Source organism: Oncorhynchus gorbuscha, linkage group LG13 (genome assembly GCF_021184085.1).
Source record: "Oncorhynchus gorbuscha isolate QuinsamMale2020 ecotype Even-year linkage group LG13, OgorEven_v1.0, whole genome shotgun sequence".
In the NCBI taxonomy this organism is placed as follows: domain Eukaryota; kingdom Metazoa; phylum Chordata; class Actinopteri; order Salmoniformes; family Salmonidae; genus Oncorhynchus; species Oncorhynchus gorbuscha.
Window position 1 is genome coordinate 40,584,945 of NC_060185.1, and position 22,918 is coordinate 40,607,862.

General features: G+C 48.1%; 1 protein-coding gene across 15 annotated transcripts in view; it reads left to right on the top strand.

Moving 5' to 3' along the window:
- LOC123992868 (histone-lysine N-methyltransferase MECOM-like) overlaps positions 1-22,918 on the top strand; it is a 224,613-nt gene that overhangs the window by 169,140 nt on the left and 32,555 nt on the right. For 14 of the 15 annotated variants that reach the window (XM_046294448.1, XM_046294454.1, XM_046294449.1 and 11 more), the window contains exon 3: positions 21,792-21,926. In XM_046294448.1, the coding sequence (XP_046150404.1) occupies positions 21,792-21,926 (135 nt within the window). Of the gene's footprint in view, positions 1-19,498; positions 20,098-21,791; positions 21,927-22,918 lie in introns of those variants that run through there. The other variant, XM_046294462.1, reaches the window with a different exon arrangement.

The window sequence follows — 22,918 nt, forward strand, 5'->3', positions numbered from 1 at the left end:
TGTGTGTGTGTGTGTGTGTGTGTGTGTGTGTGTGTGTGTGTGTGTGTGTGTGTGTGTGTGTGTGTGTGTGTGTGTGTGTGTGTGTGTGTGTGTGTGTGTGTGTGTGTTTGTGTGTGTCATCACAGCAGCCAAATAACAGGGCTGGCCCCGCCAGGGCCCCACTGTCAGCCCTGTGATCGATTGCCTCCGCTTCTGACTGCTCCCACAGATTGGTCAGTGGTGAAGAGAGGAGCAAATATACACCCTATAAAAAAAGACAGAGGGGTCATCCCATCCAACCCCATCGCAGCACTGACAGACGGAGAACGAGGGAGTGGGCGAGAGTGAGGTAATGATGAAGAGAGAGAGATAGAAGAAGGTAGTGCAGTGTAAAGAGGGGACCCGGCCCGTTGATTGCCAGTCTCTTCTTTGATTCAGAAAGCAGACATGTTGCACTGTTTCATTTGACTTTGTAACGCGTTGAGACAACACTACATTTTAGTGATTGCAGCGCTACAGCCGTGGCCACAGGAATGTAGCCTATCCGTCCTCCTCTCTCACGCTCCTTTCTCCTTTCTCTCTCCCTCTTTCGCTCCATATATGTTTCTTCCTACCTGTCTTTCTATTCCCCCCATTTGTTTCTCTTCTCTCTGTCTACCCTTGGGGCGTTGAGTCTTCTCTCTGTCTACCCTGGGGCGTTGAGTCTTCTCTCTGTCTACCCTGGGGTGTTGAGTCTTCTCTCTATCTACCCTGGGGTGTTGAGTCTTCTCTCTATCTACCCTTGGGGCGTTGAGTCTTCTCTCTATCTACCCTTGGGGCGTTGAGTCTTCTCTCTATCTACCCTGGGGTGTTGAGTCTTCTCTCTATCTACCCTGGGGCGTTGAGTCTTCTCTCTATCTACCCTTGGGGCGTTGAGTCTTCTCTCTATCTACCCTTGGGGCGTTGAGTCTTCTCTCTGTCTACCCTGGGGCGTTGAGTCTTCTCTCTGTCTACCCTGGGGTGTTGAGTCTTCTCTCTGTCTACCCTGGGGCGTTGAGTCTTCTCTCTGTCTACCCTGGGGTGTTAAGTCTTCTCTCTGTCTACCCTGGGGCGTTGAGTCTTCTGTCTGTCTAACATGTGGCGTTGAGTCTTCTCTCTGTCTACCCTGGGGCGTCGAGTCTTCTCTCTGTCTACCCTGGGGCGTCGAGTCTTCTCTCTGTCTACGCTGGGGTGTTGAGTCTTCTCTCTATCTACCCTGGAGTGTTGAGTCTTCTCTCTGTCTACCCTGGGGCGTTGAGTCTTCTCTCTGTCTACCCTGGGGCGTTAAGTCTTCTCTCTGTCTACCCTGGGGCGTTGAGTCTTCTGTCTGTCTAACATGTGGCGTTGAGTCTTCTCTCTGTCTACCCTGGGGCGTCGAGTCTTCTCTCTGTCTACCCTGGGGCGTCGAGTCTTCTCTCTGTCTACGCTGGGGTGTTGAGTCTTCTCTCTATCTACCCTGGAGTGTTGAGTCTTCTCTCTGTCTACCCTGGGGCGTTGAGTCTTCTCTCTGTCTACCCTGGGGCGTTGAGTCTTCTCTCTGTCTACCCTGGGGCGTTGAGTCTTCTCTCTGTCTACCCTGGGGCGTTGAGTCTTCTCTCTGTCTACCCTGGGGCGTTGAGTCTTCTCTCTGTCTACCCTGGGGTGTTGAGTCTTCTCTCTGTCTACCCTGGGGTGTTGAGTCTTCTCTCTGTCTACCCTGGGGCGTTGAGTCTTCTCTCTGTTCACCCTTGGGTGTTGAGTCTTTGCTCTGTCTACCCTGGGGGCTTGAGTCTTTGCTCTGTCTACCCTGGGGGCTTGAGTCTTCTCTCTGTCTACCCTGAGGGCTTGAGTCTTCTCTCTGTCTACCCTGTGGGCTTGAGTCTTCTCTCTGTCTACCCTGAGGGCTTGAGTCTTCTCTCTGTCTACCCTGGGGCGTTGAGTCTTTGCTCTGTCTACCCTGAGGGCTTGAGTCTACTCTCTGTCTACCCTGGGGCTTGAGTCTTCTCTCTGTCTACCCCGAGAGCTTGAGTCTTCTCTCTGTCTACCCTGAGGGCTTGAGTCTTCTCTCTGTCTACGCTGGGGCGTTGAGTATTTGCTCTGTCTACCCTGAGGGCTTGAGTCTTCTCTCTGTCTACCCTGGGGGCTTGAGTCTTCTCTCTGTCTACCCCGAGTGCTTGAGTCTTCTCTCTGTCTACCCTGAGGGCTTGAGTCTTCTCTCTGTCTACCCTGGGGGCTTGAGTCTTCTCTCTATTTACCCTGGGGGCTTGAGTCTTCTCTCTGTTTACCATGTGGGCTTGAGTCTTCTCTCTATTTACCCTGGGGGCTTGAGTCTTTTCTCTATTTACCATGTAGGCTTGAGTCTTCTCTCTATTTACCCTGGGGGCTTGAGTCTTCTCTATATTTACCATGTGGTCTTGAGTCTTCTCTCTATTTACCCTGGGGGCTTGAGTCTTCTCTCTGTTTACCATGTGGGCTTGAGTCTTCTCTCTATTTACCCTGAGGGCTTGAGTCTTCTCTCTGTTTACCATGTGGGCTTGAGTCTTCTCTCAATTTACCCTGGGGGCTTGAGTCTTCTCTCTGTTTACCATGGGGGCTTGAGTCTTCTCTCTGTTTACCATGTGGGCTTGAGTCTTCTCTCTATTTACCCTGGGGGCTTGAGTCTTCTCTCTGTTTACCATGTGGGCTTGAGTCTTCTCTCTATTTACCATGTGGGCTTGAGTCTTCTCTCTATTTACCATGTGGGCTTGAGTCTTCTCTCTATTTACCATGTGGGCTTGAGTCTTCTCTCTATTTACCATGTGGGCTTGAGTCTTCTCTCTGTTTACCATGGGGGCTTGAGTCTTCTCTCTATTTACCCTGGGGGCTTGAGTCTTCTCTCTGTTTACCATGTGGGCTTGAGTCTTCTCTCTATTTACCATGTGGGCTTGAGTCTTCTCTTTATTTACCATGTGGGCTTGAGTCTTCTCTCTATTTACCATGTGGGCTTGAGTCTTCTCTCTATTTACCATGGGGGCTTGAGTCTTCTCTCTGTGGGCTTGAGTCTTCTCTCTGTTTACCATGGGGGCTTGAGTCTTCTCTCTGTTTACCATGTGGGCTTGAGTCTTCTCTCTGTTTACCATGAGGGCTTGAGTCTGGCAACTCTGGGAAATCTCTGATTAACACTGAGGCCTTGCTGCCAGGGGCCCTCTCTCTCTCTTTCCCCTCCCCCTATCTCTCCCTCTCCCCCGCACTTTCTCTCACTCCTTTTTTCCTCTCTCTCTCACCCTTTGTCTCCCTCCCACCTCCCACCCCCCCCCTCTCTCTCCATGTGTTCCTGGTATGAAGTTTGTTTAGCCTGGCCTGTCCAAGCCTCTAGGGGTCACTGTCCAGGGCTCACACACACAGACAGGTAGACAGACTCTCCCTTGTACCACACAGTGGTGATGACACATGGTGCCCTCCCTCCCCTCCTGTCCACAGCCCTCCTTGTGTCGTCTCTGGCAGGTGAGGCTGTTTCGTCCACAAACAGGCCAGTGTTTAGTCCACAGGAGGGGATAGGAAGCCCACCGCTGGGCATGATAAGGGATGAAGGGAAGACAGAGGCCACTCAGATACATACACACAAGCACACAGTAACACACCCGAATACACACACACAAACACACATACACCAGCAAGCAAGTCCTCTGCCCTGAACGCTGTCGTACACAGGCCTGTAATCTTACACTTATACACAGTGGACCCACAGATCTCTTCCAATCCCTGCTATCGGTTTCTGTGAAACAGTCTAGATTGTCAGCCAATCAGCTGTCCTGAGGGACAGAGCTATGAGTTAGCGCTGTAGTTTTTTTTGGCAGAAGGCATGCCCGCACACACACACACACACACACACACACACACACACACACACACACACACACACACACACACACACACACACACACACACACACACACACACACACACACACACACACGGGCCTGTCTTATAGGCCTGTCTGACATAAGAGCCTATTGTTGCCTCTCTCTCTCTGTGTCTCCATATAAGTCAAGATGAGCTGACTGGGTGTACTTGACCCCTCACTCTTCTTCCCTCCCTCCCTCTCTCTCCCTCTCTCTCTCTCTCTCCCTCCCTCCCTCCCTCCCTCCGTCTCGCTCTCCACTACTCTTTTCTTCTCCTCTCCTCTTATGTGTGTGGTCCAGCCACCTGTTTTATATAGCCTATAGTAATGGAACTGTTGGGATGCCAGTCCTGGACAGGATACCCTGCCAGTCCTACTAAGTGTGTGTGAGTGTGTGTGTGTGTGTGTGTGTGTGTGTGTGTGTGTGCGTGTGTGTGTGTGTGTGTGTGTGTGTGTGTGTGTGTGTGTGTGTGTGTGTGTGTGTGTGTGTGTGTGTGTGTGTGTGTGTGTGTGTGTGTGTGTGTGTGTGTGTGTGTGTGTGTGTGTGCTCCTATCCAGGGGCTGCTGTCTGTATGTGTTTTCCTCTCCCTGGCCTGGCTGTCGGGTCCTATACTCCACCTGGCAGAGCAACAGGCTGCTACAGGCTGCTTCAGGCTGCTACATGCTCCAACAGGCTGCTTCAGGCTCCAACAGGCTGCCACAGGCTGCCACAGGCTGCTACAGGCTCCAACAGGCTCCAACAGGCTGCTACAGGCTCCAACAGGCTGCTACAGGCTGCTACAGGCTCCAACAGGCTGCTTCAGGCTCCAACAGGCTGCTACAGGCTGCTACAGGCTGCTACAGGCTCTAACAGGCTGCTTCAGGCTCCAACAGGCTCCAACAGGCTGCTACAGGCTCCAACAGGCTGCTACAGGCTCCAACAGGCTCCAACAGGCTGCTACAGGCTCCAACAGGCTCCAACAGGCTGCTACAGGCTCCAACAGGCTGCTACAGGCTCCAACAGGCTGCTACAGGCTCCACAGGCTGCTTCAGGCTCCAACAGGCTGCTACAGGCTCCAACAGGCTGCTTCAGGCTGCTTCAGGCTCCAACAGGCTGCTACAGGCTCCAACAGGCTGCTTCAGGCTGCTTCAGGCTGTTACAGGCTGCTACAGGCTCCAACAGGCTGCTACAGGCTGTTACAGGCTGCTACAGGCTGTTACAGGCTGTTACAGGCTGCTACAGGCTGTTACAGGCTGCTACAGGCTGTTACAGGCTGTTACAGGCTGCTACAGGCTGCTACAGGCTGTTACAGGCTGTTACAGGCTCCAACAGGCTGCTTCAGGCTGCTTCAGGCTGTTACAGGCTGCTACAGGCTCCAACAGGCTGCTACAGGCTGCTTCAGACTCCAACAGGCTGCTTCAGGCTGTTACAGGCTGCTACAGGCTCCAACAGGCTGCTACAGGCTCCAACAGGCTGCTACAGGCTGCTTCAGGCTGCTACATGCTCCAACAGGCTGCTTCAGGCTCCAACAGGCTGCTACAGGCTCCAACAGGCTCCAACAGGCTGCTACAGGCTCCAACAGGCTGCTACAGGCTCCAACAGGCTGCTACAGGCTGCTTCAGGCTCCAACAGGCTGCTACAGGCTCCGCCAGGCTGCTTCAGGCTGCTTCAGGCTGTTACAGGCTGCTACAGGCTCCAACAGGCTGTTACAGACTGTTTCAGGCTGCTTCAGGCTGTTACAGGCTGTTACAGGCTGCTCCAGGCTGCTTCAGGCTGTTACAGGCTCCAACAGGCTGTTGCAGGTTGCTTCAGGCTGTCACAGGCTGCTTCAGGCTGCTTCAGGCAGTTACAGGCTGCTACAGGGTCCAACAGGCTGCTTCAGGCTGTTACAGGCTGCTACAGGATGCTTCAGGCTGCTACAGGGTCCAACAGGCTGCTACAGGCTGCTTCAGGCTGTTAAAGGCTCCAACAGACTGCTTCAGGCTGCTACAGGCTGCTACAGGGTCCAACAGGCTGCTACAGGCTGCTACAGGCTGTTACAGGCTCCAACAGGCTGCTTCAGGCTGCTACAGGCTGCTACAGGGTCCAACAGGCTGCTACAGGCTGCTTCAGGCTGTTACAGGCTGCTACACGCTGCTACAGGCTGTTACAGGCTCCAACAGGCTGCTTCAGGCTCCAACAGGCTGCTTCAAGCTGCTTCAGGCTGTTACAGGCTGCTTCAGGCTGCTACAGGCTGCTTCAGGCTGCTACAGGCTCCAACAGGCTGCTACAGGCTGCTACAGGCTCCAACAGGCTGCTTCAGGCTCCAACAGGCTGCTACAGGCTGCTACAGGCTGCTACAGGCTCTAACAGGCTGCTTCAGGCTCCAACAGGCTCCAACAGGCTGCTACAGGCTCCAACAGGCTGCTACAGGCTCCAACAGGCTCCAACAGGCTGCTACAGGCTCCAACAGGCTCCAACAGGCTGCTACAGGCTCCAACAGGCTGCTACAGGCTCCAACAGGCTGCTACAGGCTGCTTCAGGCTCCAACAGGCTGCTACAGGCTCCAACAGGCTGCTTCAGGCTGCTTCAGGCTCCAACAGGCTGCTACAGGCTCCAACAGGCTGCTTCAGGCTGCTTCAGGCTGTTACAGGCTGCTACAGGCTCCAACAGGCTGCTACAGGCTGTTACAGGCTGCTACAGGCTGTTACAGGCTGTTACAGGCTGCTACAGGCTGTTACAGGCTGCTACAGGCTGTTACAGGCTGTTACAGGCTGCTACAGGCTGCTACAGGCTGTTACAGGCTGTTACAGGCTCCAACAGGCTGCTTCAGGCTGCTTCAGGCTGTTACAGGCTGCTACAGGCTCCAACAGGCTGCTACAGGCTGCTTCAGACTCCAACAGGCTGCTTCAGGCTGTTACAGGCTGCTACAGGCTCCAACAGGCTGCTACAGGCTCCAACAGGCTGCTACAGGCTGCTTCAGGCTGCTACATGCTCCAACAGGCTGCTTCAGGCTCCAACAGGCTGCTACAGGCTCCAACAGGCTCCAACAGGCTGCTACAGGCTCCAACAGGCTGCTACAGGCTCCAACAGGCTGCTACAGGCTGCTTCAGGCTCCAACAGGCTGCTACAGGCTCCGCCAGGCTGCTTCAGGCTGCTTCAGGCTGTTACAGGCTGCTACAGGCTCCAACAGGCTGTTACAGACTGTTTCAGGCTGCTTCAGGCTGTTACAGGCTGTTACAGGCTGCTCCAGGCTGCTTCAGGCTGTTACAGGCTCCAACAGGCTGTTGCAGGTTGCTTCAGGCTGTCACAGGCTGCTTCAGGCTGCTTCAGGCAGTTACAGGCTGCTACAGGGTCCAACAGGCTGCTTCAGGCTGTTACAGGCTGCTACAGGATGCTTCAGGCTGCTACAGGGTCCAACAGGCTGCTACAGGCTGCTTCAGGCTGTTAAAGGCTCCAACAGACTGCTTCAGGCTGCTACAGGCTGCTACAGGGTCCAACAGGCTGCTACAGGCTGCTACAGGCTGTTACAGGCTCCAACAGGCTGCTTCAGGCTGCTACAGGCTGCTACAGGGTCCAACAGGCTGCTACAGGCTGCTTCAGGCTGTTACAGGCTGCTACACGCTGCTACAGGCTGTTACAGGCTCCAACAGGCTGCTTCAGGCTCCAACAGGCTGCTTCAAGCTGCTTCAGGCTGTTACAGGCTGCTTCAGGCTGCTACAGGCTGCTTCAGGCTGCTACAGGCTGCTTCAGACTGTTACAGGCTGCTTCAGGCTGCTTCAGGCTGCTTCAGGCTGTTACAGGCTGCTGCTACAGGCTCCTTCAGGCTGCTACAGGGTCCAACAGGCTGCTACAGGCTGCTACAGGCTGTTACAGGCTGTTACAGGCTCCAACAGGCTGCTTCAGGCTGCTACAGGCTGCTACAGGGTCCAACAGGCTGCTACAGGCTGCTTCAGGCTGTTACAGGCTGCTACAGGCTGTTACAGGCTCCAACAGGCTGCTTCAGGCTGTTACAGGATGCTTCAGGCTGCTACAGGCTGCTTCAGGCTGCTACAGGGTCCAACAGGCTGCTACAGGCTCCAACAGGCTGCTTCAGGCTGCTACAGGCTGCTACAGGGTCCAACAGGCTGCTACAGGCTGCTTCAGGCTGTTACAGGCTGCTACAGGCTGCTACAGGCTGTTACAGGCTCCAACAGGCTGCTTCAGGCTCCAACAGGCTGCTTCAAGCTGCTTCAGGCTGTTACATGCTGCTTCAGGCTGCTTCAGGCTGCTACAGGCTGCTTCAGGCTGTTAGAGGCTGCTACAGGCTGCTTCAGACTGCTACAGGCTGCTTCAGACTGCTACAGGCTGTTACAGGCTGCTTCAGACTGCTTCAGGCTCCAACAGGTTTCTACAGGCTCCAACAGGTTTCTACAGGCTCCAACATGTTGCTACAGGCTGCTACAGGCCTGCTCCAAAGGGATTGTTGACGTTTCGACTCCAAGGCCTTTATCAACACAACTCTCCCCTCTTTGGCTGAGGTGTACAGCTGAAACTACTAACACATGTTGTCCAGCGACATGGTTGTCCAGTGGTCCTCCAAAGAAGGGATACTAGATCCTGGCACAGGGAGAGGAGTGTGGTCTGGTTCATTCTCTTAGCCTGGTCCCAGATATGTTTGTGCTGTGGTGTGACAATGACCTTAGGACTAGGCAAGGCAGCAGAAACAGATCTGGGACCAGACTAAGTGGCCACTCTCTCCTGGTTAAGTTGCTTATTGGTTCAGTACCCTATAAGCTGTCACACTGGCCAAACTATGTTAGAACAAGCACAACAAAAATCGTTTTTAATAGATGAGGTTAGGTTTGTTGTACAACCCCAGTCTTCGAGTGACTTGTTCTCATTTTGACTATATTTGACTCAGATGTGTGTGTTTTGTGTGTATGCGTGTGTCTAAACATGGATTAGCAACTATGGTGTCTATATGTGGGTCTGTGCCACACATGTGTATTGTGTTTGTGTCAGGAGTCCTAACAGAGCTCATTAGACAGGATATCAGTCAGGTCTCACCACTGTAACGAGGGAGATGTTGTCACCCAACAGGGGAAATGGAAAGGACTGTGTGAGGGTGACTGAGGACAAGCAAAGAATCTGACTCTTGAGTGTGTGAAACTAGCTGCACACACACACACATGCACACATACACACTATCCCAACCAGACAGAACCCCACCTGCAGTTGCAGTCTCTCTCCCTAAGCTGTCCCAAATAAAGAGTAGCATTGATAGAACCTCCTGAGTCTCCTGGTGAGACAAAGGGAAACATGGGAGACATTACCAGGGAGACTGACTGAGGTAGCGGACATAGTGGGAATTCAGTCCTATTCCCAAACAACCAGTGTCCCTGTCACCTCCCATTACAGCTGGTCACTTCATACGCAAAACCGTCACAAGGGAAACTAACACAGACGGGCAGGGCCGAGCGGAGCGCTGTGCGATGGAGGGAGGGATGGAATGCAGATGATATAGGTGGAGTGGGGGGGGGGGTATTTTGCTAAATAGGGCGGGGTGATGGGGAGAATATTGGACGACAACATCATGTGGTCTGCTGGTTTAAAACAAAGCGCCCGTGGTCCAGTTTGAAAACCTGGGGCCTCTTCCTGTGCTGTGTTGGTCCCACTGTATGAGACTAGGGGGCTTGTTGTGCACTCCACATCCAGTAGAGCAGTCTCCAGTAGTGTACTTTTAAAGGGAGGGGGTGAAGGTAGTTAAGTTCATGCAGCCGCTCAGATGGGCCCTGCTCTGGACTTCAAACACCCACATTAGAACCAACACTCGCACACAGGATATTGCAGTGTATGGATGGTGAGAGAGAGAGGACGCTTTGTACCGGGCCCATTAGAGCCTAAACCGATACTAATGAAGCCGTTTCCTGTACAAACGGAGCAACTCGGGGGAGGAAACTGCCTTTGCTTTTAATAAGGCTCCCCTCCAGTCCCAGTTAAGATGCTGGGATTTGGTATTGGGTCATTCTTTCACACTGGTTACCAGAGGAACCCCTCGGAAAAGTTAATTACGCATGATTAATGGAGCGGTTTCCTCCTATGATATCTGTGACAGCACAAAGCTGTCGCAAGGCTTGTCAGAGAGAATTTGAGCTGAATAAGTATTTATGTGATCGTATGTGATGGGCCTCCTCTCACCAGCACCGGCCCTCATCAATCAAGACCTAGATGCTCACAGTACTGGGAAATTGGTCTATCAGCGCGGCTGGGCTCCCTATACCCTCCCTCTCCATCCACCTCCCTTCCTCCCCATTCAATCAGGCCCGGGGCTACAATGCTTCTTTAGCTCTTACTTCTGACCAACACAGGGGTCACAAGGGCAGAGGGGGGGGGGCAGAGCTGAGCCCATCCATTACGGCTCTTGTTTCTCTCAGTGGCAGCCGGACGACGGGATTCTATTAGGAGCCCCCGCCTATTCAGCACCAAGATTACACTAGGGTCCTCCACAGCTTCATCCACCCTCCCCCAAGCCAGCCTTGGTCCCCCCACCCACGCCCATTCCTACCCACCCTGGGGGGCTCTGCCGCCTCAACTCCCTCCCCTCCTCCCCCCTCAGTGTTTTACACCTCACAGTCAGGTTTTTTTTCTCTGGCCAAGATGACAATAAACAGCAGGCGAGAGAGAGAGAGAGAGAGAGAGAGAGAGAGAGAGAGAGAGAGAGAGAGAGAGAGAGAGAGAGAGAGAGAGAGAGAGAGAGAGAGAGAGAGAGAGAGAGAGAGACCGGGCCTCTGGCTGGGGGGGGAGACTGAGAGGAGACACTCTGACCTGTGGTTTAGTGCTGTTGGCTGGGTGTGGATGGGTGTAAACTCTCTGCACTGTCTGCCCGGGTAACGAGATGGCTTTGAAGTACCACCATGTATACACACAGTCCTCCCCATCCCATCAGTATCCCCTTAACCTCTCTCACACACACATACACACACACACACACACTCTCTCTTTCGTAAACAGATGTGAAGAGCTTGAGCACCTGGCTAGAAACATTGGGGCCATCTCGGTCTAGAATGTACACAATCCTAGTTACATCATCAATACGAGCCGGCCTAGATTGCATCATAAACACGGGCGATGGAAGATCAAACCGCCACTCCTCCTGTGTTTAAGAAGCTCGTTTGTCTCCCTGGGTTGAAGAGACTCTTCATTTACTTAATATGTGTTAGCTCTTGAGCGCCGCAAGAGTGAATACTGTTAGGGTCAAGACCCCCGGGTGAATGGATGGGGGTCTTCCTGTCAACGTGAGAGAGAGAGACAGTGCGCCTGTCAAACAAACAGAAATTGAATACGTCGCCTTTTATCAGAATATTCAGTGTGTAAATAGTCCCTCGCTCTAGATTATGACGAACCACACTTTTTGTAAACACCAAGAGTGAACACATTTGTCATGGATAGAGAGCTGAGGGTGTGAGGAAGGTGGAATTTTCTACTCCTCTCAGGGCCAAAGGAGGCTCTACTTGTTCTGTCTGGAGGACAGGGGCAGGGAGGAGAGGAAGGGAGGAGATGAGAGGAGAGGAGAGTGTGAATGTGCATGCGTGTGGAGAGGAGGCAAGGAAAGAAGAGGGGGGAGACTGGAGACTGGGTGGGACGCGGTAGTACTTTAAGCTGGGTGGCAGGGTAGTCTAGTGGTTAGAGCGTTGTAGTCGTAACCGGAAGGTTGCAAGATCGAATCCCCGAGGTAAAAAATCTGTTGTTCTGCCCCTGAACAAGGCAGTTCACCCTGTGTTCCTACCCTGTCATTGAAAATAAGAATATGTTCTTAACTGACTTGCCTAGTTAAAACAAAAAACTCTCTCTTGGTGGTTTGAGGCCTGCTGGCAGTGACTGGACGGGTTCACAGGATCGGAATGCTTCTACAGGGGCGGCGTAATCAGGACCAACTTCCTCTAATTGAGAAACGATGTTGCCTCGCTCCCTGGGTCTTTTGTTTCAGTTGGGCCACGCTGACAGCATGGAGGAAGCTGCCGTCTGACAGCTACGGGACATGTTGAGTGTGTGTAAAAACAGTGTGTGTTTGTGCGTGTAACATATAGTAACTATATGTGTACTGTATGTTTGTTCTGATCCAACTCTTCACATGCAAACAGAGCGATTTGAAGGGGAAATGAAACACTAAATAACTCATCCCCTCCCGATGCTAGTCTCTCCCAGTGCAGTCTGACACACCACTAACCTCTGTCTTTAACTGTTCAACTAACCCTTAGGGCCATAACGGTACTGTATCCAGAAAGCCCACCTGGTTGTTACTCATCTGTTCCTGCATAAGCAAACGCCTCCATTGTGGCTTTCATTATGAGTATATCAGAGAAAGAGTACTGACCTAGGATCAGGTCTCCGTTGTCCGTATATTTTTCATTATGATCTAAACTGATCCTAGCTCAGCACTCCTACTGGGCCTGGGACGTTTGTCTTTGTTAAATGTTGTGTGACAACGGAGTTTTCAGAGGTGCCTTCCAGATAAAGAAGTGAATTGCGAGCGAGGGGGAGAGAGGTCGGGTATGATGATGATATGGGTGGGTGTCATGCTCCTTCAGTTTTGGCGGGAGGGGAGAGAGGGATGGAGGGATGGTCTGGTCATAGTTCAGCAGTCCTCCATCACTGCAGGCCCCAGATCCACCATCGATCCCCGGCACACCCCTCCAGCAGACACCACCTGTGATTGATCCCCAAATCAGTCCCTCACAAACCAGCGCGGTAAAAACCATAACAACCCATCATAAAAGCTGATTTATCTCTCCCCGGCCCCAGCCTCCGGTTCCAATATTAACCCAAAAGTGTATGACACCAGAATGATTGGTCTGGAATTGAATAAACCTTGAGTATTGATGCACCATGTCTGATGACTCAATCAAGTCGGACTGCAGCAATGTGCCATGGTGTGATTGCATTGTCTCAGGGTTGAGGGTAGACCTGCATGCCCACACGTCACACGAACCTTTTGACTGTTGGGGAGCCTAGTGCATAGTTTATCAAATCTTTCTCAGATTCCCAGGATATTTGTGTGGCCTGCAGTGAAATCGGATGTTTTGGAGAATGCCTTATTCTGTGCGTGAATTCCAACTGGAAGCTGCGTCTTACCCACATATAATGAGAGTGTTGGATGTTGAATGGCAGAAGCACGGCGGAGCAGCACCATGCGCACTATACTCAGCACAAAGAGCTGGGTTAAATATAATCCTGGCCTAATTTATGGGCCTCTTTGATGCTACTGGAAGTCAGGGAAGCATTAAATAGGAGTTGTCCCATGGAAGAGGGTTAGTGAGTTTGCTAGCTTTTCTGACGGTTGTGTGTGTGTGTGTGTTAAGTTGGTGTTGTGTGCAGATGCAATTTCCTCTGGACTCTAATGAGGAAGTATTAAGTACATGACTATGTCTTACAATATAGGCAAGTGCTCACCCACAAAAATTACTTTTGTTTTGGGTATTGTTATGGAGGCAGAATGTGTTGGTTTCTGAGATTCTTGGAAAGTCCTAGAGGATTAAATGATTGTTTTTGGTATGTTCTGTAATTAAAAGGTGTGCACAGATCTAACACGGGAAAAATAAAACGCTTAAAATGGAAAGCCTTGTTTGGAAAGGCATGCCTGAAAGCCATCAACCCCCACATTTGCGTCTCCATCAGGGTAAAACTGGTCATTAACAAGTTTACCTTTCTGAAATGGCATCACTCTTACCTAGACACTGACGAGGGGGAGTTTTTAGGGTGGGATGGATGGAGTGGAATGGGGAATGGGGTTGGAGAGAAGGTTCGTTTGAGTGTCCAGCTCCATCAGGCATTATATGTTACGGCTATTTCACATATCCCGGAAACATTAAATATTAGCCTTTCAATTGGTCACGGTGTATGAAAAGCACGCAGTAGCTGTCTCAAGTGACCTCCCACTTCAAACGTGGCCGGACAGCTCAATAAATGTAATTAATGTGCGACACCCGCACCTCTGATCTGAAGTGCTGTGTTGTATTTCATCTTTCCTTACATAAAGGGGCTCTTTTAAAGATGATATCTACGAGCGTTTAAAAAACAATTTGCTCACCCTGCAGCGTCCAACAACATGCTCTAATTACCGGGGGTGAGGCGGGATTGGCTGGCTTGCTGGCCAGGCTTGTTTTACTTTCCAGCTCTCCGACGCGGAATTTATGTTTTCAAAAGGTTACCTTTGACTCCGGTGCGACTGTATCGCACCCCGTGGTCCACGTACACATACAGAGTTGCCTGTGTGTTGAGGCGCTGCGGAGGAAGCGTCTGTGTGATTACCGCAGCCGGTTGGACCTCTCTGCCTCAGTAACACCCCCCCCCCCCCCCCCAACCCCGCGACAGTGCATTCCTCCAGCAGCTCTTTGGAGTAGGTGCACTCGCCGGGTAGCTCCAAAAATCAGCTGCGTGTATGTTTTCAAGTACTCGCCACACTCTCTGATTTGTACATCTACCTCCTCCTCCCACTCCTTCTACAGTGTGAATAGTAGCCTACATTGTACCTCAGGCCAGTGGTCATGTTTGGCCAATGCCTTGTTTTAACGCTCCAGTCACGTCTAGTCATTCCTGCTGTCAATGCAATTTACTTCATTTTAGCTACAGGAGACGTATCTCATTCACACGCAGAGTCCCTTGAAGATTCGGATCTCACTGGAATAGGAATCAAACGGAATTGAACCGTCAATGTGCGGCAAAGATGCTTTCCCGCACACTTTAAAAACACTTTTATGCATACTTTATTCACTTCCATAGATCTGACTTCATGCATCACATAGCCTTTATCTGACAATATTGTCATTATATCAAAATCATGCTTAACTGTGAGGTTGGACATTCCTCATAGTAGCCTGTTGCTGTTAAAGCATTGCCTGTTTCTACTTCGTTTTTTCTAACATCTCACAGCTATATTTTTCCTGTCATCATAGTTCTGTTTCTCTCCCACTAGTTCTCGGAAAGCGCCTGCATCTTGTAGGGGTGGAACCTGTCCTGCACAACGCTGCAGAATAGAGTTGTCACGGGAGTTGGAGGGGGGGGGGCGCTAAAACAGAACAGACTGTGTCAAAATGATGGGGTACTAATTCGGAAAACACGCAGGGCCCAGTCATCAAAGGCCGAAGAATGTATAGGAAATCATCCCTCTCCCGGAATGCCTGGCTGACCCCGGCAAATGAAAATAATCCAAAGTAATTAGAAGTGAGCTGGTCTGGTCCTGAGAGCCCCGGGCAGGAGGGTAAACATGGCGGGCGCGCTGCGTCGCTTGGAGGGGCCGGGCTGAGCCAGGGGGCCGCTGACCTTGTCCACATAAAGCTGTGATTTATGAAGTGCAGGGCACAGCAGCGGGGCTTCTGTCTTCTCCCGGAGAACCAAATTACCGAGGTGGAGATTAACACGCGCTCACAACGGGTCTACTTCTCGACCAAGGAAATGTTTTATTTACGTTTTTCCCCTTTCATTTCCTCTGCTCTCCTTTAATGGTAATTTGTCTGTGAGGAGACTCCCCTAAAACAGGAACTTTTTGGACGGGTGATGGGTGGGGGTGTTCAGTTTGAGTAGCCATATGCAAAAATGTGGCTTCAAATCTGGCTTCAAATCTCAAAAGTATATCAATAGTATGGTTTAATGCAGTGTTCATTTTACTCACCTGGATATGTTCACCGATAGTCATTTACATTTGTTATGTTTTCTCTCGGTTAGGCTACGACATTATATGTTTATGTATATTCAGCATAACATTCTGATAAATCCTAAAATGACACACCATGACACGGGTGTTGCAACAAAAGTTATATCACCCCTAAATTCGTTTCAGTTTTTTAAATGAGTTTTTGCCACTTGATTGCATTGCCCCACATTTATCCAAAATAAATTGTCTTGGGGGGGCCGCCTGTAGAGACTCATGATGTAGGCTTAATGCAGCTTTTCGCCTGTGTCAATGGGAGGTCTCTCCATATGAATGGAGGAACTATTTCATGTGGATTTGGCTGCAATATTTTCTTTTTCTCCCCCCCCCCCTCTTCTGGAGGTTGTGCTGGAATACACCCTATACATGGTGTTTCCATTAGAGGGACTCTGCAGCCTGGCTCATTGCGGTGGAGTAGCTCACTCACGGAGTCAGTTTGCACCTACCTGGACCAGGAATCCCACCGCGGGGCTCGTGGTGCCATAACGCTCTGACTTATACACAAGCTGAGTGTAGATAAATAAGTCAAACAAACGAAGCCCTTTTAAACCAGATACACGCTAATGCATTTGTAAGTCTTGCCATAGATTGTCAAGGTGATTTAAGTCAAAAACTGTAACTAGGCCACTCAGGAACATTCAATGTCATTTAGGTAAGCACCTCCAGTCTATATTTGGCCTTGTGTTTTAGGTTATTGTCCTGCTGAAAGGTGCATTTGCCTCCCAGTGTCTGTTGGAATGCAGACTGAACCAGGTTTTCCTGTAGGATTTTGCCTGCTAGCGCTATTCTGTTTATTTTTTTTACCCTAAACTCCCTAGTCCTTGCTGATGACAAACATACCCATAACATGATGCAGCCACCACCATGCCCGAAAATATGAAGAGTGGTATTCAGTGATGTGTCGTGTTGGATTACAATGTTTTTGATCCATATGTAGAATGTATGCACACATGACTGTAAGTCGCTTTGGATAAAAGCGTCTGCTAAATGCCATATATATATATATTTTTTTTTTTTTTTTTTTTGATCCATCCACAGTTTTCTCCTATCACAGCTATTAAACATCTACCAATTGGTGCCCTTCTTTGCGAGGCATTGGAAAACCTCCCTGGTCTTTGTAGTTGAATCTGTGTTTGCAATTCAATGCTTGACTGAGGGACCTTACAGAATTGTATGTGTGGGGTACAGAGATGAGTCATTCAAAAATAATTGTAAATACTATTATTGAACGCAGACTGAGTCCATTCAACTTATTATGTGACTTAGTGAGCACAGTTTTATTCCTGAACTTATTTAGGCTTGCCATAACAAAGGGGTTGAATGCTTATTTACTAATTTCAGCTTTTCATTTGTAATTCATTTGTAAAAAAAAATAAAAACGTAATTCCACTTTGACATTATGGGCTATCGTATGTAGGTCAGTGACACACAATATCAATGTAATATATTTTAAATTCAGGCTGTAACACAAGAACACGTGGAATAAGTCAAGGGGTGTGAATAAGTTCCGAAGGCACTGTAAATAGCACATTGATATCCTGTGAAACTCAAGCATAAATATTTTTGTTGAACCAAAGTAGGTAGCCTCAAGTTTCCCCCTGATTTCCATAAGCCTATATTGCAATATAAATTGGGAAATGCTGTGAAAATGTGGTAATGGATTTTTTATTCACAGTTGTCCAATACTTAAACTGAGAGCATTTCCCCAAGTAATTGAGTTGCTAAAACAATCAACTAATACAAACAAATAAGCATGAAATCCTTTGAGAAATTTCACAGGACTTTTAAGTCGATGTACAAAAACATTATCCGGATGCTGCAGATGTGAAGTGCCACCCAAATCAAAATGAAACGGTAAGTGGAGTAAAATAGGAGAAATAAAGAAAAAAGCCTCGAGCAGGCTTTTTTAGCTTGTAATATGTTAATAAACAGCTATTACACACTGTATGTGCTATAATCATAATAACAAAGGCTTGGGGTTTCTTCTGGTCAAGCCGAACTATTTAATATACTTACTGTGATAGAATGGAGTAACCTATATGGCGAGTTTCTCAAATAAACAGAAATTAAGCTATGTTTTAAATCATTATACATGGGGCTTTAACAAATGAACAAGTATTTTAAAATGCACTTCCACTGCTTGTCTTATTGTGGATCCAAGAGATGTATTGTAGGTCGTTCAGGTGATTATATATTCAGGCCCATGCAACTGAATCTTTCATGTCCCCCTAGCAATTTAACGCCTTAATGTAGACGATGTTGTGTGCTGCAATTCTGCGGACGATAAAGCAATGACCCCCATCTCAATAACTCAGCGTCTCCGCGCTTGACTGATGCGCTTTTCTCGGGAGATATAGGCACACGGGCTGGGAACTTCGTTCAGTATGGAAGGCTTACAGCTCGAATTTAGGCTATCCATGAATCTAAACCCTATTAAATTCTCCACTAAAGAAAACACCTATCAAAATTACTCAGCTTGGCATTAAAGAACGTATTGAAAGGCAACTAATACCTTGTAAAAGTTTGTTCAGTTGAGAACGCCATCTCCTGACTCGGGAGAGAAATACAGGCTGGGATACCGTTGGCGGCCTCTGGTCCAATCTACATTTACCCCAATTTACCCTGGTCAGTCGGACCTGCTAGTGATACCACGCAACCCTTGTTTATCCACAAACGTTTCCTCCCTTTCAGACAGAGCTCTGGTCTCTATCAGAATCCTCGATCAGACCCGGAGAGGCCCGGCCAATCACTTTTCCAGATTACTTGTATTTAATACACAATGGATCATAAAACAAATCCCTCATCCTGACAGGAAGAAAATAAAACAGCTCATAGCTTGAGCTTTCCCAATTTATGGCTAAATTAAAAAGGCTTCCAACAATGGACAAGTCAAGGAAAGGCAGGAAATCAATGAGCTGCGGACCGGGGGCTCTTTTGGGTTCTCAAGCAGCGCGGACTATGGGAATCTCTGGCGAGGTCCACCTTATTTACACATGATTTTTCCTGTCTTTCCTGCACATTTGCTCTGCAATTTCATCAAACAATGGGAATTATCTGGGATAGAAGGTCAATGTCACAGATAGCGGCCACTGAGACATATTAATCATCATCTCTTCACATCCCCCGCCGCTCACCCTCTCCCAGAATATTATAAACTCCTGTTCAGGCTCGTCCTGCATAACCAAGCAGACTAAACGCCTACTTTTGTATGATTCTAAAAGTTCGTTTTTTTATGGATTTGATTATCCAAAAGAGTTTAGAGTTGGACATAAAAGTTAAGAAAGGAGAGTGAAAACGGGCATACAATAACATCAGCCTTTAAACATTTTCTATTAACAAACAAACAACAAAAGCAGAAAAAAAGACATTTTGTGAATGTTGGCCTGCTGTATATGCAAGCTGTTAACATGAATTGTAGATCAAATTATAAGATGAATGTTTTAAAAGCTATACATTGTATCGGCATGTTTAGAAATGCAGGATGGTGGCATGTTGGTCACATGCGTCCTATGCCCCTCAGAGTGGCGAGGGCGAGACAGACCATCCGGATGCATGCCTTGTCTGTCTCGTAAAGCAGATCTCCAAGCAAACAGGGAAAGCCTCACTTAGGCCTAACAATAAAAGTTGTTGTTTTCACTTGGACTATTAGTGAGGTCTTATTTGATTGATACAATGCTTTTTACATTCCATTAAGTATTCTATGAATAACACACTTTGTAAATGCACAATATTCTTAGAAGAGAGTCTTTAAGCTAATAGCATGTTGTGCCTTATCTGGGCTCGGAGTGAGCCGCGAACCCACCCCTCATTGCTCAGGCACAAACGAGTGAAATGCGGAATAAATTTGTAATTATTCGGTGGTTTCATCAAAGGCAAATTGGGCTGGTGTATGTAGTCAATACCAGAGAAGCCCATCCCGACCTCTTTCTGACCTCGCCTCTCCACCGGTCCCCTGTCACTTTAAAATGTACTGCGGGAGCGTCGCTCAACTTCCGACTGCGGACAGGCAAGATAGCCCGTTTTACATTGCTCTCTATGGATGGACGAGCAAGATCCTCTTTAAGAGACAGTCCGTGAAACAGAAACACACACCACACAGTACGGGACGCGCAAGTAGGTGGGCGATCTTTCCATCTCACTATCACGCGCCGGGGGGAAGAGAGAAAGGAAAAGTTGAATTTTCGCTCGCTCCGCCGCACTGACACCTGGGAACAGTGGAGGTTCAGAATGAGAGGAGCGGACGAGACCGGATCGCGCTGACGGGCTCAACTTGGACCAAGTTAATGTGCCTAGGGATTATGCCGGTGTCTACATGACAATAAGTGTGTGAGAGAGAAGAGAAAACGTCTTGCGGGACGGAGAAAGGGAAAATCCACTGTAAAATCCCATGGCGTTTTCAAGAACACAGGACATTACACACAGGACATTACACATATGGAGCTAAACTAAAAGAGCGATTTTCCATTTTTTTTGTGGTTATTTCCAAAACAAGACATTGCAGTTTTAATCAAAAGTTTTTTTCCCTTTATTTCTGCACACCCCGTATTTGCAGATATTTTATTGTTGCACCAAGGGTGCAAAGGATTTACCACGGTAAGCAGCGGTCTATTTGTTTACCTTTTTATTACCAAACGAACATTCTTACGAGTCCTTTCTCAGTGATACAATTATGGTTATAATTAATCGTATGATCTCTCAAAATAGATTAATTGTCAAAACTATTGACAAGTATTTTTACAGGGTGAGTCAATACGTTTTCATCAGACACGTTTAACGTATCCCAGGTAAGTATTTTAGGCTACACACACATCGATTGGTGTCCATAATTGATTTTCAGCACGTAACTCTTATCACAAATTATTATTTCGTTTTTATTGATTCAAAATAATAATTTGTGTTTAAATTATAGGCAATAAGTAAGATGTCATTTTGCATTGTCTTGCCAAATGTAATTAATAATGCAAACGTGTATTTAACAAATAAAAACATATTCTGTCTAATATTGACACGTGTGCTTATCCAAATGTCAAGGTAGGCCAGAGCATTAAGCTATTTTGTCTGACGTTTTCTGTATGTTATCAATTGTTTCGACTGCTGTCCTGGGTGAAATACACAGTGTCCCTTTCACGCGATTTCCATCTCTCCTTAATTCGTTAAAAAAAAAAATATTTTGGAATAATTATCAGGCCTATCATTTATCTATTCCTCATGTCTAAGTAGAATTACGTTTTATTGTATGCATTAGCCTGCCTTGGTCATATGATAATATTGTTAATTTGCTGATTATGATAGGGTAGTTAATTAGGCCTACATAGCTGATGATAAAGTATAAGTTAGGGAATTCTTTATAAAACGTGTTGTTTATTTTGTGGGAATGGTGTGCATTAAACGTTATTTGAATGCTGCTGCCCACTGGGGTTAATGTGCGTTGGCCCTTGCACTCCTAAAGATTAGGCGCTATTGTCCAATATCACCTCATCATCAACCCTCTGAGAGACTTTTCAATCAACTTCACCTTTATAATAATATTACGTTTTATTTGAAAAGAAAACAAGGTGATATCAGAAATTGGGGAATAGAGTAAATGTTTCTACAAGTGTTGATACGAATATAAATATGTAATAAAAATTTCATTACACTGTTTTTTTGTTTCGACAAAATACCAACACTGATATTGGAGTTGCTTTTTGTGTTTTTATGTATTCAGCACGACTCAGTATTTCCTTTTTAGGTCGCTTAATAATAATGTCAGCATGGTTATGAAACGTGTTGCACCTAGTGAACATGTTCGTTTTTATTACCATATTCATGGAATAGTTTCTAATGTTCAGCTATAAAGAAATACAATTGTTTTGATGTCTTAAAAACATTGTTGGTGTCTTAAAAACATTGTTGGTGTCTTAAAAACATTGTTGGTGTCTTAAAAACATTGTTGGTGTCTTAAAAACATTGTTGGTGTCTTAAAAACAAGTAATTGAAAGGCCTTTTAGTTGTGCTCATTCAACATGGTGATATTCTGTCATGCATTTCACTGCTGTGTGTGTATGAGTTTGTGTGGGTTTTTTCATTTGATTGCGTGAGAGAGAGCAGGACCCAGTTCAAGGTGTGTGTGTGTGTGTGCATGTGTGTGTGCCTGCCCTGTGTGTGTAATACTGCAGCTTCACAACAGTGTGGCTTTGGTTTCTCGGTGGGAGGTATGTGGTTCGTCCATGTGGACACAGTAACCTGTGCAGAATCAGATAGAGATCAAAGTGTTAACCCCCCCCCCCCTCTCTACCTCTCTCCAGATCTTGGACGGGTCGGGCCATGTAAAGTTCTGTGTGGATGCCAGCGAGCCTGATATCGGGAGCTGGCTGAAGCACATCCAGTTTGCCCCCACGGCCCTCCAGCACAACCTGACGCCGTGCCAGATAGATGATCAGGTATGTGAAGAGGAGACCGCCCTCCTGCCTGCCACAAGGCCTCAGTGAACCCCCATGTCCTGCCTGCCTGCTTGTTGTTGTGTTAGAAGGTGTTATTGTGATCTAGTTCAGATAGCCCCTGTGCGGCCCACCCTGCGTTCAGTATCAGCCCCCCTCTCCTCACACACACACACACACACACACACGCACGCACGCACGCACGCACGCACGCACGCACGCACGCACGCACGCACGCACGCACGCACGCACGCACGCACGCACACACACACACACACACACACACACACACACACACACACACACACACACACACACACACACACACACACACACACCCTGCCTCTGTGTTTTGTTTCTGTGTAATTGTGTCTTGGCTTCGGCGTGTCGAGGACCACAGGGCCAGATCACACACACGGCTGCCGTGCTGATAGTCACAGACACTTCACACACGCTTGCACTGTAAACCTCCAGATATGTGTGGAATGCCCCATGGCTCTTTCTCTCCTCACCTGGGAGAGACAGGACAGGATGGCCTACCTCCCACCTGACACATAGGGGCATTTTCAATTCACTCATTCAATGGTTAAATAGTATTTTATGGACTCGGAACACACACACACACACACACACACACACACACACACACACACACACACACACACACACACACACACACACACACACACACACACACACACACACACACACACACACACACACACACACACACACACACACACACAGATAGATAGTAAGGGAGACTTTATTTGACATATACAGTGCATTCCATGTCTTGATGGAAGATACATAGATAGAAGAGTTTGCATCACTTTTCATTAGTTCTTCATAAATAGTTTATAGATACTTGCATATGTTGCAGATAAGGAATCCGTTTCAAATGTAATATTAATGAGTGGATGTAATTTGTATCTAGGAACATTGTCATCATGATTGTACTTATCATCAGCATTATTATAGCGTCACTAAGCAAA